The sequence below is a fragment of the Saimiri boliviensis genome, chromosome 17 (genome assembly GCF_048565385.1).
Source record: "Saimiri boliviensis isolate mSaiBol1 chromosome 17, mSaiBol1.pri, whole genome shotgun sequence".
Classification (NCBI taxonomy): Eukaryota; Metazoa; Chordata; class Mammalia; order Primates; family Cebidae; genus Saimiri; species Saimiri boliviensis.
In genome coordinates this window covers 4,252,773-4,267,366 of record NC_133465.1, presented here as the reverse complement: position 1 = coordinate 4,267,366, position 14,594 = coordinate 4,252,773, and the positions used below count along the sequence as shown (strand labels likewise).

The 14,594-nt window shown below is 47.5% G+C and overlaps 1 protein-coding gene across 9 annotated transcripts in view; it reads right to left on the bottom strand.

The window, feature by feature from the left end:
• Window positions 1-14,594, bottom strand: part of BCAS3 (BCAS3 microtubule associated cell migration factor) — a 661,861-nt gene that overhangs the window by 21,761 nt on the left and 625,506 nt on the right. For 8 of the 9 annotated variants that reach the window (XR_012514509.1, XM_039475903.2, XM_010339707.3 and 5 more), the window contains one exon: window positions 3,158-3,325. Coding sequence is in view for 7 of the 9 variants with exons in the window: in XM_039475903.2 (XP_039331837.1) it covers window positions 3,158-3,325 (168 nt within the window). In the remaining 2 variants the exon portion in view is untranslated. Of the gene's footprint in view, window positions 1-3,152; window positions 3,326-14,594 lie in introns of those variants that run through there. The other variant, XR_012514510.1, reaches the window with a different exon arrangement.

Here is a 14,594-nt window from a genome sequence, read left to right as displayed (position 1 = left end):
TGTATACATTTGGAATGGCTAAATTGAGCTAATTAGCATGCATTATCTCACATACTTACCATTTTTTGTGTTGAGAACGCTTAAAATCTACCCTCTTAGTCAGGCGTCCCCAAATTTTTTACACAGGGGGCCAATTCACTGTCCCTCAGACCATCGGAGGGCCGCCACATACTGTGCTTCTCTCACTGACCACCAGTGAAAGAGGTGTCCCTTCCTGAAGTGCGGCGGGGGCCGGATAAATGGCCTCAGGGGGCCACATGCGGCCCTCGGGCCATAGTTTGGGGACGCCTGTTCTTAGTGATGTTCAAGAATACATTGTTACTAACAAGCATCACCATGCTGGACAATAGCACTCTTGAACTTAATCTTATCTAACTGAAACTGTGTGTCCTTCGACCAAAGCTACCCACCAACCCCCAGAATAGTGAAACCCCACTCTGAATAGTTAATTTGAAAAGCTTTTGCTTTACCTTGTGGGTAGCTGACCTGCCCTATGGTACAGCTTACCAGCCAGGTGCTGGAATGCACACTGTTACATCTCCAGAACCTCTGTTAGCCAGCTGACACCATGTGACAGGTTGAAATTGGCCATAATAGGAGTTTTTACATTACAGAAATCTACAAATCAAGGCTGGCTACACCTATTTAACAGCGAGGCATGCTATAGAATAGGCTTCTTCATCAGGGATCATGAGAGCAAGTTTTCAGTTGGCCTCTGTGCTTCATTCATACTTCGATAATGAGGCCATTGGTCCCGATTGCTGTGCCTTCTGGAAAGCATTAAGGGAACTGACTTATCTCTGCGGCATCAGAGGACCTAACAGAGGCATACACTTGCTGACACTCTGTCCTATGAGCCAAACTATAGAAGCAGGCTTGTGGGAAGAAAGGGGGACTGCGAGGTTGCTATGGGCAAAGAGTGACTTGCTGGACATTGTCACCCATGTTGCACTGTATTTCCCCAGCTATCTACAGGCAATAGGCTGACCTGGGCACAGTTGTACCAGGGTGCCCTTTCAAAGTCCCAGGGTGCACCACCAGGCTGATGATTTACCTCTAGTTGGAAAATGTGAAAAGTGATTCTCCACCACGGAAAGTGGGTAACTTCCGTAAGATCTGCTTCGCTTATTGGCCTTTAAAGCGGACGTAGTTTTAGGCTGGGCATGGTGGCTCCTGCCTGTAATCCCATCACTATCGGAGGGCAAGGCAGGTGGATCACAAGGTCAGGAGTTCGAGACCAGCCTGGCCAACATGGTGAAACCCTGTCTGTACTAAAAATGCAAAAATGAGCCAGGTGTGGTGGTGGGCGCCTGTAATCCCTGATACTCGGGAAGCTGAGGCAGTGGAATTGTTTGAACCCAGGAGGTGGAGGTTGTAGTGAGCTGAGATCGTGCCACTACACTCCAGCCTGGGTGACAGAGCGAGACTCCGTCTGGGAAAAAAAAAAGTAGTTTTTTTCTTAAAAATAAAACACACATCTAATATGGTCAGAGAAAGCCAACTGAATCACTTTTGGTGACAGTTTGGGGAGGACAATGAAATCCCTCTGCTCAAAAAAACAAAAGGGACCTGTGGGTCATGCAGTTTTAATTTCCTCTATCTTTCTTTCTCTTTTCTTATTCTTTTTAATTTCATGAACCTGCTTCAGGCACAAAGCCTCTCCTGAATCCCTCAGCTGTCTGGCAGATGCATTGCTGCCAGTGCCGCGCAGGTTACGATGCCAGACTGAAGTTCCACAGCTGTGACTCAACGCACCTTCAAATCCGCTTGCTGGATGACAGTGAAATGCTCCCAGGGGCTCCTGAGAAGGTGGTGGGACAGAAGAGCCACCCAGGAGCTCCTCCAGCCCTTGGAAGAGGGAGGCTGCCGGGGATTGAGTCCAGTGGCAGCGGGCTCTGGTTTACGTGAGCCAAGGCTGGCCAGGGACCCCAGAGATGCAGGCGAAAGGCTGTGCCATGAGCCACATCCCTGCTTAGGCCCCCTTCCAGGGGAAGCGAAGTCAAGCCCCGGGAGACGGCAGAGCTGCTTCTCATCTAGAACAATGGCATGATGACATGCTACCCATGCAGCCAAACTCTTCCTCCCCTGCACCCATTGGTTTCATCCCGTTCATTTGCCAGTTATTACAGGAGCACCATGGGCAGGCCACACAGCCGGTGTGAGTGAAGGTGTGGACTCAACGTCACCGCACAGCTGGTGCTGTGGAGATGACACATCTTAGTGGAGGGGCTGGCCTGGGGGTGGGCGGAAGTGGGGAAATGCCTAACTATAAACCCAAACATCTAAAGATCTGGAGGAGTCACAGGGAAGCGCGACCTTTGATGATGCCAGACATTTCAAGCCCTGCCTCAATGCTCTGACTCAAAATCTTGCTGGTCCTGATCGGTGCCCGCCCCAGGGTTGTAAGTTTCTCCTCACCGGGGTCCTCTTTCCAGGAAGGCATATGGAGTGGGGATGGAGCAGTGCACAGCAGAGTAACAGTCTTGAGAAGACTCAGGCAAGCCAGAGGGAAAAGGCCTCCAGCCAGCAAGTGAGGTGTGTGTGTGTATGTGTGTGTGTGTGTGTGTGTGTGTGCGCGCGCACGCGCGCACGTGTGCGTGCATGCAAGCTTTCTTGGCCCAGCACTCACTTTTCATTTAAGGACATCTTCTGACTGCTCTGGGATGCAGGAAGCCACCCAGACCCCAGTTGCTGGACTCGCTCAGAAGCAAGAATGCAGGGCCGAAGGCAGCGTGAGGAAAAGCTGGTGGGGGCTGGAACCAGCCCAGCCTGCTTCATGCTTACTCCGCTCAAGGGGGAGGGTCCTGCTAAGACTTGCCAATCCAAGTCAGTGCAGCCTGAGGACTCTGCCTGGGCGCTGCTGGAAGACTTGGGGACACTCCCAAAGGAGGAAGGTGTCTTTCTGGGAGCCACTTGCACAGTGGTGTTGGTCACAGCAATCCTGCATGTGGTATTCCACGCGGGAAGGGCAGTTCCACTGGGAGCTCCCCTTACACAGGATTTCCACACCAGAGCTCAAATGGACAGCTGTTGGAGTGCTAACTAAAGAAATGGACAGCAGAAACAAACGTATGCCCACCAACGATTCCAAAGGAGCTCTGCGCCAGTAGGTGCGGGTCCTGATCAAGTCAGGCTAGAAGTCTGATGACCCCTTTACCTGTTCCGGATCCCACGACATCCCGGCTGGGTGACTCGGCCATGGCGTCAGCGAGCCGCTCCCGGAGGCCCTCCTCGGTGTGCTCCATGGAGGACATGTGCCGCAGCCCGAAGCCCTCGGGCCAGCTCCCGCACACCTCCAACAGGGTCACGCTCCGGTCAAAGGTACCTGTGGCACACACGGGACATCTGACGTTGAGTCCACACCTTCAGAGAGCAGGTCGTTCTTGTCTCCCTCCCGCCCGCTCCTTTCCATACCCAGGGTCCATTTCCGCCTTTCTGCAGGATGGAAGCATACCGCGAAACAGCATGTGTAGCGCAGAATAAAGCAGCTCATGCCGCTGAGAACACGCAGGTCTCTGGAGTGACTTCTGTTACACTGAGGCTGGTGGTTTTCACAACTATTTCTGAGGAGCTACAGGGCTCCCCTGGTCTTCAGCGACCACCTCAAGAACTGGGACGGGGGAAGGCAACCTCCTTCCCAGGTTCAACCCACGCATCCCTACTTTCCTTTTATTGATACAATGGGATTCCACCTAAAATTTCATTTAGGGCCAGGAGTGGTGCCTCACACCTGTAATCCCAACACTTTGACAGGCCAATGCGGGAAGACTGCTTGAGGCCAGGAGTTCGAGACCAGCCTGGTCAACAGAGTGAGACCCTGTCTCTATAAATAAATAAATAAATTTTTCTGTAAAGAAGGGGTTATATAGCCTAATTTTTTTAAAGCTTTCTTAACCATTATATCCTATAACCTATAACCAACCTTCTCATTTATCACTGAAGTTCAGAGATGTTATGGCCCAAGATCGAATAGCAAGTCTGTGGCAGACAAGGTCCAAGGACTGGCTCTCCTGATGCCTCAGTTTAGAACGTGTTCTGCTTCCCCATGTAGTCTCCCAGCTACCCAAGGACAAGTGAACAACCAGGGAATTATTCTGGGGGATACCAGCAAAGAGTTGGGTGATAGCATCTTCGGCAAGGATCTGTCCTCAAGCCAAAGCTGCTCCCAAATTCCAAAAAGTACGTGGCATTCTGCTGAATGCTAAGATTAGATTTTACATGCGAGATCACTTCAAAGTCCAAATTGAAATCATTCTACTTTATTATACAGGAGGTCTTCTGTGAAAGCTTATTTCATCTACTCTCTTGGAAGGAGATTATAGTCATGCTCCGTTGCTTTAAGCACACACCATTTCCCCAGCGATTAGGTAACTGAATCCACTGCATTTATTGGGCTTGGTTCCTGCCAGCACCAGGAAGATGGGGAAAAAAATGCAAATGCCAATGTTTCCCAAAGTTAAAAGTACACGAAACACACACTCTTTATCAGGCCTTGCTTCTCCTCTTTGATCAGCCGTCAGAAACTATCTTCCCCAGGCAGTCAAGACTGGGCAGTGTCAGTACACACTCCCTACCAATGACAGGTGGTAATAGAGAGGGTGCGAGCCCCAGCCTCGGCAGGCGGCCCTGCCTCTGATAGCGGCCACAGCAGTGAGGTGATAACCGTTAGTAAACACCCCGACAGCCGGTGACTCCATACATCAGCAAAGAGGGCCAGATAATCCTGAATTCTCCCGGCCAGACAAAGACCCTTGGCCAGCCTGCTGCGATTTATATGTGTGGCAAGGGTCACTACTGGCTCCTGAATTTCATCAGCCAAGTTTGGCTTTGATTTATCTCATACCTAATTGGAGGGAAGATTCCTGGCACTGGGAGAATGGGCAGCATCTGTAAGTGCCTCTCCCCAAAAAGAGGCCCCCCCCCCAACTTGGGAGCGGGTTGCTTGGAATCAAGTCAGGTAGGACTTGAGAATGGGGAGCTCCCTATACCACCTCTCTCCATCAAGAAGGGTCCGGTTGTACATCTGGTAAGCTAGGCACTGGAAATTGGGGGTGTGGGGCTGGGTGTCAGATGATTCTCCCAGGACCTGAGCTGCACTAGAGCCATGCACTGACAGTGCCAAACCCACAGCAACACTCGACCACCGTTGGCAGCAACTCCCAGGTGACCAGCTCCTTAGGGAGGAGGGCTCTGACATATAGTAGGCTTTTGATTCTGCTGCCTACTCACGCGTGATGCGTGGCCAGTCCTTCTATCTCCTTTTCCATCTCTAAAGGAGAATGAATAACCCTTTGCCCTGTCGCACAGGAGTGGAGAGATTAAGCGAAGTCCCCACTTCCAGCACTTCCCCAGTCTTGCCTGACAAGATCTAGTGCTACAGTGCTACAGCCTCATCGTTTTTCTGAAGCGTCTGCATGGGACCCAGGGGCGTAATGATAACAAGAACACGCAGGTCCTCCTCCTCCCTGTACACTCGGCTTTTTTTTTTTGAAGACAGTCCTGCTCTGTCCCCAGGCTGGAGTGCAGTGACGTGATCTTGGTCTACTGCAACCTCCACCTCTTGGATGCAGGTGATTCTCATGTCTCACCCTCCTAAGTAACTGGGACTATAAGCACGTGCCACCACACCTGGCTAATTTTTGTATTTTTACAAAATACAATGATCAAGAGAGCAGATCATTTGAGGCCAAGCGTTCAAGATCAGCCTGGACAACACGGTGAAATCCCATCTCTACTAAAAACACAAAAATTAGCTGGGCATGGTGGCGTGCACCTGCAATCCCAGCTACCAGGGAGGCTGAGGCAGGAGAATCACTTGAACCTTGGAGGCAGAGGTTGCAGTGAGCTGAGACTGTGCCACTGCACTCTAGCCTGGGTGACAAAGTTAATCAATCAATCAAAGTTATAGCACGAAAGGTTTGGATAAGAGTGGGGCCAGTCCATAAGAGATGGTAAAGTCCAGAGGGGTGTGTAATATTTTAAGGGACAAAGTAACATTACACAGGAGAAAAGAATTATGAGCTAGTATCAGAGTGGAGGATGGAAACAGGCCTGGCCTTCCGGGTAGACTAATGCCTGTGAGCTGTACGATTCCAGGCATGTGTCTCTGATTCCTCGTCCACAAAAATGGAAGAACAATACAACCACATAGGACTGTTGTGAGGGTTGCAGTAGATAAATGTAAAGGACCTGACACATAGTGAGTGTTCTGCGCATAATAGGTATGTTCATGTATATGTTCTTATTGACAAATATGTATACCTTTATACCGCTTGAGACATCATAAATTTTGTCTATCACAATGATCCTGAGAGGGAGTAGAGGTACTATCCCCCATTTACGGTGATGAACCTGGGAGCTCTAAGAGGTCACATGACATGTGGAAAGTCTCTCAGAAACAGATCTAGAACAAGGGTCCCTAATTCTTAGCTTGGAGCTCATTCTATCAGCTCACACACTGTTTCCCTTAGCAGTACCTGTAGTGGAGAAATGTTCTGTTTTTTTGAGACAGGGTCTCACTCTTTTGCCCAGACTGAAGTGTAGTGGTGCAATCACGGCTCACGGTAGCCTCACCTTTCTGGGTTGAAGTGATCCTCCCACCTGAGCCTCCCGAGTCGCTGAGACTACAGGTGCGCACCACCATGCCCAGCTAATTTTTTGTCGAGACAGGGTTTTGCCATGCTACCCAGGCTGGTCTCAAACTCCTGTGCTCAAGTGATCCACCCACCTTGGCCTCCCAAAGTGCTGGGATTCCAGGCACGAGCCACTGTGTCTGGCGAAGAACTATTACATGTGTAAACCACTTCTATCTTTCTTGTCATTCTGAGAACTTCTGTCACCTTCAACCAATGACATTTAAAAATCTTTCCGACTCTCAACCAGCCCAAGTTGCTTAGAGTTTGGTGGTAATGATGATGAGTCACTCTGTCTGCTGGATTGCACATGCAAGAGAAAAAAAATTGATAGTAGGTCTATTCTCTCTTATCATGGGCACAACTAGGAAGCTGTGGATAGAAGACTAGAGATACCGAAACTGTTCAGTAAAGGAGCACTTGACCACTTTTCCTATCCTGGGACATCACGGAGAGGATACAATCAGTGGTCCTGCTTCTGCTGCTAGAAGTCCCATCAGAGGCTCTGTCACACCTGCTGTCTCTTTCCCTTCCACCCTCGCAGCCTCTTTGCTGAGAACAGCAAAGGTGCTCCTGGAATCTCCCTGTCCTGGAGTAGAGCAAGGCTGCAGGTGTGTTTCAGCAGGCACTGGGGTGAAGAGGCCAAGCCCTTGGAGGGTGAGGTCATCTCTGGGCTCTTAGGAAACTGCACATCTTGTCAGTGTTGATGGCGCAGCTATCAGTCATCTGACCAGCCCAGGGACACTCCATCAGATGAGCTGGCCCTTTGAGCCCTATTACAGGGGAAAGGGTCAGTTTCAAGGAGGGAGAAGCTGCTCACTTTAGTGCAGGCTGTTTGCAAAGGACAAAATAAACAGGCTTGGCAACAAAGATCTTTTGCGGAAGCAGTACTCTACTATTTACAAAGCCCTCTCACATTTGTTATTTCAGTTAACTCACACATACATCAAATACGGGTTAGTGCCCACTCTGACATGAGTCGAGCACCGTACTAAGGTACAGAGTGAATTAAAAAAAAAAAAAGAAAGAAAGAAAGAAAGAAAAGAGGAGCTTATGTGACTTCACCAAACTATGGGAAGCAGCAATTACCACTATTTTGTAGATTTCCATCTTACTGAGTTTCAGAGACACGAGGCCTCTAGTTCTAAGTGCAGCAGTCTTCCCAGGATATCTCCTGGGGATTCTTTCCTTCAGGGCTGCCTCCTGCCCTGAATACCATTTTCTAAGAATGAGTTCAAGTCTTACCTGCTCAACTACCGAAGGTATAAAGAATACTCTTGCTCAAACTCTAACGGCAGAAAAAGCTCTCTACCTTTCCAGGTAAAGTTGGTGAAAGCTAGGCACTTACTCAAAAAACGTGTGCTTGCATATACAAAATTATGCAAGCAATTATGGGCCATCTGTGGATGCCTCTGAAACCCACCTGTGAACCCCAGATTAATTAGATCATTCCTATGGCCGTTTTTCTGTACTGCCTTACACTGTTCACATGAATTGCTTTTCCAACTAGTTTAGAAGCTCCAGAGGGCATGAATTCCTCCATAACGAAAATAGGCACAGAACTTTGTACATCATGCTTCCTCAAAACAGGTTCATTTATTGACTGATTATGACCAGCTGGGAAATCTAACAGTCACTTTGGAGTCAACACCCTTTGGGTGGGGTACCAGAGCCTGAATATCTAGGGTCAGAGTAGGCAGAAAATGGAGTTAAAATTAAAAGAGAGGAAGGAAGAAGAAGATAAGTGAGCAGAAAACAATGTCACAATTTTACCCTACGGCCTTCTGTGTACTTATTTTAGATTTGGAGGCCCTGGAAATTAGAAAAACAAAACAGTCTGTCTAGGACGGCAGAGAGAGTTGGTCTCATCCAGGTGAGCGTCCCAAATCCTCCTTCCCAGCTTGGCATCCTGTGCTATACTCTCTCCCCAGAGGAGAAATGGGTCAGGTTCTTGGGTTTCACAAACCCATTAAAGGCATGCTGTGACAGCTGGCAAACTGGCAGCTCCTGGGGAGGCTCGGGGAACACGTGCTTTACCTTTGTATACCATTGTTAAAGGGGCAAGGAAGCCCAGGGACTGCAGGTGGAGGGGACAGGTAGGATGCTCCTCTAAGCTGATAGTGTCTAATCACACCCTAGCTATTTATGAGACTGTGACACAGCCTCTGCTTTGCATTAATTAGGTTCAGCCCAGGTTGGGACTTTGCTGGGAGCCTGTTGATCAGATTTCCAACCACCAGGGAGGCCAGATACCAAAAGCAAAACCTGCAATAAGCAATGCTTTGCAAGATGTTAGCCCTCCCAGGTGAGAGGTTGTGGTGATGATGTCTACAATAACTAAGAAATGATCCCAGGCATGATGAAGGGAAGCAGTGTAGAGGAAAGCCTCCTTGCTAAGCTTACCAAACTGCTCACCAAACTGAGCTTAAGTCTGCTGCTGTGGGGACACCTCTTTCTCCACACTCTAAGTTGGTTCCTGTAAGCACAGGCTGACATTAGCTCTTCTTGGTGCAATGGTCAATTTCATGTGTCAACCTGACTAGGCTAAGGGATGCCCAAATAGCTAGTAAGGCTTATTTCTGGGTGTTTCTGGAAGAGATTAGCATTCGAATTGGCAAACTGAGGAAAGAAGATTGCCCTCACCATTGTGGTTAGGTATCATTCAACTGAGGGCCTAAATATATTAAAAAGGGAGAGGAAAGGCAAATTCATTCTCTCCTTTCGAGTTATGACATTAACTAACTCCTGCCCTTGGGCACTGGCACTCCTGGTTCTCAGGCCTTTGAGCTTGGACCAGGACTTAGACCATCAGCTCCCCTGGTTATACTCTACCAGCTTCCTTGATTCTTCACCTTCAGACAGCAGACAGTGGGACTTCCTGACCTCCATAATCACATGAACCAATTCCCAAATAAATCTTCTTTTATCTATGCATCTCCGTAGATATCTCTTTTATAGTTGTTTCCCTAGAGAACCCTAATATAATTGGCCATCAGATATGTCCACAGGCATATTACATATACCACAGCTATATTATATATTCTACCTGTGGATACATCTGATGGCCAATTATATTAGGGTTCTCCCACGGTGACATATAGATATATATCAGATATTGTATATTATATGAATCATATCACATGGTCCTGAGCCAGGGAAGAGGGGTTCGACAGCAATTGGACTAAGAATTTCTTTGCAATCTAACAAAGTTATTTTGACAAGGAGGCCACTTTCACAATTGTCATATGTGATTATAATGCACACTCTAAAGGTTAGAACATAGATTACAAATCAAGACATTTAGGTCATAACTGGAATTCTCCCTGAACTTTTCTGGTTACTCTGGGCAAGTCACTCATCCCTCTGGGTCTAATATATATATATGTAATATATATACTACGCATAGACATGTATATAATGACGTCATGTGGACTATGTTATGACTAACAGATTAGTTCACTGTAGGAAGCCAGGTAGGGTGAGAGGAGATGAGGACCCCATCTGTCCTTCTCAATCCTTTAGGTTGATTCCCAAGGTAACAGCCTTCCTATATCCATAGACAGAGCGAAGGGGCCTGGAGTCCAGCAATCTTTTATGACTCCGATGATCTAATGTTCACCAAACTTGTGACAACTAGTGAACCACGATATGCATCCACTTGGCTGTGAGGTTTGGGTTTGGGGCATTAGGTTATTCTTTAACGATACTACTCATGTTTAGAAGTGAACTGAGCAGAGAAAGGAAAGGTACCAATACAGCAAAGAAATGCCTTTGCCAGTGTTGAAAAGCCAGGAGATGTTGATGTGCCAGGTGTGGTGACAGCATGCACATCTGTTCTCACAGGCCCTCAGGGGCCCCAGTGAGAAACGACTATTCCTTGGTCAGAAGTCCATGAGCAGACTACTGGGTGTGGCCAACATGGTCCAGAGCCAGGAAAGAGGGGTTTAACTGGACTAAGAATTTCTTTACAATCTAACATAGTTAGTTGGACAAGGAGGCCGTTTTCACAACTGCAATATATACAATAGCATAATGCATGCTTTAAAGGTTAGAACATAGACTACAAATCAAGACATCTAGGTCATAATTGGAATTCTATTAACTTTTCTGGTTACTCTGGGCAAGTCACTAATCCCTCTGGGTCTCTCTCTCTCTCTTTTTTTAACTATTCTGTTTCTCTCTCTGCAGAATCACCCCGCTAGGTCTTAATTTTCCTATTTATGACACAGAAAATAAATAAATGATGTCCATTTAAGGGGTTCACATTGGCACTAATAATTGCAATGTCATTAACAATAATGCACTACCAGAAAATGGTGTCTGATATTTGAGGTATCCTAGGGAAAAAGCTACCAATTTCATTTTCTACAGACCAGAGGACAATCAGCAATCATACCATAAGAGTCTTGTTTTTACCCAATTAAAGGCATATGTTAAACAGAAGACCTGGGTTCAAATGCCAGCTCTTGTTACTTTCTCACTGCATGACCTCAGGAGAGTCATTTTCCCTCTTTGAACCTTGGTTTCCTTATCGACTACAACGGGTAGAATGGTGTTCCATCCTCCCCCCCACCCACCTCCAAAAAGATATGTCCAGCTGGAGCCTCAGAATGTGGCCTTAAATGGGGTCCTTGCAAATGTAATTAAGGATCTCAAGTTGAGATCATCCTGGATTTAGGGCGACTCCTACATCTAATGACTGGTGTCCTTAAAAGAGAAAAGAGGGGGCCGGGCATGGTGGCTCACACCTGTAATCCCAGCACTTTGGGAGGCCAAGGCGGGCGGATCACGAGGTCAGGAGTTCAAGACCAGACTGGCCAACATGGTGAAACCACATCTCTTACTAAAAAATACAAAAATTAGCTGGGTATGGTGGCTCGTGCCTGTCATCCCAGCTACTTGGGAGGCTGAGGTTGGAGAATCACTTGAACCGGGACCCAGGAGGCGGAGGTTGCAGTGAGCTGAGATCGCACCACTATACTCCAGCCTGAGCTACAGAGTGAGACTCCAACTAAAAAAAAGAGAAAAGGGGGATCACAGACACAGACGGAAGAAGCCCATGTGAAGACAAAGACAGATTTGAGTTATCCTGCCTAAGCCAAGGGAAGCCAGGAGCCGTGAGAAGCCCGGAGAGGCAAGGGAGGACAGCGTGGCCCTGCTCACACCCTGATTTCAAACTTCTGGCCTCCAGAAATACGAGAGAATACGTGTGTTGTTTTAAGTACATCAAGGTAATTCCTTAAAGCAGCCTAGGAAAATAATAAACCTATAAAACAGGGAAAGAAATATTTGGCTTCCAGGGCTGTTGTGAGCATTAGATCAGATAGTGTATGAAAGAGTATATTAAATAAAAGTTGGCCGGGCGCTGTGGCTCATGCCCGTAATTCCAGCATTTAGGGAGGCCAAGGCAGGTGGACCACCTGAGGTCGAAAGTTTGAAACCAGCCTTCAAACAATATGGTGAAACCCCATTTCTACAAAAAATATATATAAAAGTTGGCCAGGCATGGTGGCATGTGCCTACAGTCTCAGCTATTTGGGAGACTGAGATAGGAGATTGCTTGAACCCAGGAGGTGGAAGTTCCAGTGAGCCATAATTGCATCACTGCATTCCAGCCTGGGCAACAGGGCGAGACTCTGTCTCCAAAAAAAAAAAAAAAAAAAGAAAGAAAGAAAACAAAAGTTATAGGCAGGATAATCACTCGAACCTGGGAGGCAGAGGTTGCAATGAGATCGTGCCACTGCACTCCAGCCTGGGTGACAGAGAGAGACTCCCTCTCAAAAAAAACAGAAAACAAAAAACAAAAAAAACAACCCTGAAGTAACCTGATGTAACTAATCAGCTTTTTGTTTGTTTCCTTGATCTCACCTTATAAAACCCATTGTTCTCCCATTGGCCAGTGGGAACTCTCATTCTATTTTGTAGAATGGAGGCTGCCCAGATTCATGAATCACAAATAAAGCCAATTAGATCTATAATGAAGTTTGTTATAATTTCGTCTTTTGACAAGTGCTTTGTAAGCTGCACAGGCCCATTCAAAATTAGAGGATTACCCTTGGGCTCTGTAAGCAGCTCTTCTTAGGGGCAGTGGGATTCTATGAAAGGGTAAGAGAGTGACTGAGGGAACACTGGGTCAGAGGCAAGCAGCCAGAGGAGCAATACTGGGGCAGGGAACGGCCGCGTCAGCTCCTAGCCTGGGCAATACCACCGGTAAGGCTGACTAGTTATGTGTCAATTATGTAGCCAGGGCTTTGGTGGGGAGTAAAAGCATATAGTGAGGATGTGTACCCCACTTTCTCTGAGGATGCCTGCAGGGGGCACAGGAGAGTAGGGGAAGCAACCTCTTAGCTCTGATCTCCCCACATCTAAGGGTGAAGACAGAACTTTGCAGCTTCCTAAATTCTTTAATAAGCAGGCAGAATTATACTCAAAATGGGTAAGAATGGAATGAGATAGACTTGTGGGCAGGAATATCACTGGGATAAGCTACCTGAAGGGCAATTTGGCAATATGTATTAAGAATCAAGGCTGGATGTGATGGCTCACACCTGTAATCCCAGCACTTTGGGAGGCTGAGGTAGGCAGATCACCTGAGGCCAGGAGTTCAAAACCAGCCTGGCCAACATGGCAAAACCCCATCTCTACTAAAAATAGAAAAATTAGCCAGGCATGGTGGCACATGCCTGTAGTCCCAGCTACTCGGGAGACTGAGGCAGGAGAATTGCTAGAATCCAGGAGGCGGAAGTTGGAGTCTGTTGAGATTGCGCCACTGCACTCCAGCCTGAATGATGGAGGGAGACACTGTCTCAAAGAAAAAAAAAAAGAATTAAAAACATGCCCAACTAACCACCTAGGCAGGGATGCCACTTCCAGAAGCTAGCGCAAGTACATGACCTAGGAAGCAACAACCTTCATGCATAAATACACTCATTGCCGTTCTAACACTACCCTGTGCTACGGTACTTGTTAGGAAAATTATACTTCATTCTTGCAGTAGAATATTAGGTGGTCATAAACATGATGTTTAAAATTAGAAATTCTGCACTTGGCCTACAGTTTTTGAAATCAGTTTTTAAAAATACAAGAAAAGACAAAGTTGAGAGAGAATAAAACGCCTCCTGGGAGAAGCACTCATGCTAGGACCAGGCAGGGGACCTGGATGAAGTGTGGGAGGGGCCTGACCTGGCTGCCATGCTTCCTCTGTCAAATCCGGTGCTGACCCTGACTCAGCCAGGGGCAGGTCGGCCCGCAGCTCCATGGCCCATGTCTGACTCTTCTCCCAATGGCCATGGCTGGCTGCACGCAATGTTGACTCATCCCTGTGTACATATGGCATATGTATTTTTAATTCATATTAGGAATGTGCACCAACTTGTGTGTGAAAAATGGCGGAAACAATTCCACCTCTGTACAAATGTCATACATCAGATCAGAAAGGGCTAGAACAACTCTGGAAGGAGCTGATTTTAAAATCAAGTCCCTTTATCTGTCCTCTTTGTCTCCCCTCCCCACAATTAACCTCTGGATAAACAGGCCCAGCTTCCTGGGAGGCACCTTTTCATGACTGTCAAGAACTATCTGGGCCCTTCAGTGACATCATGAGGTCATTGAGCAGGGCTGTGAGCCCAAGAGATCAGTCATCAGCGTAGGTCTGGGTAATAAGAATCTTGACTGACTCCACACTCAGAACAAACATGGAGGTGCTTCAGGGAACAGGAGAGCCTTCCAAGGCAGGCCGACACCGGTATTCCCAGAATGGACGCCAGCGACCCTTTACTCTTCCGCTTAAACTTGGCACACTCATGATTTTTCCCCCTCCAAGTGGGGAGAGAAGAATCACTTTGTAGTTGGGCTGCAATGAAAATGTTTCCTGGCTGGGCGAGGTGGCTTACGCCTGTAACCCCAGCACTTTGGGAGGCTAACGCAGGCAGATCACAAGGTCAAGAGTTCAAGACCAGCCTG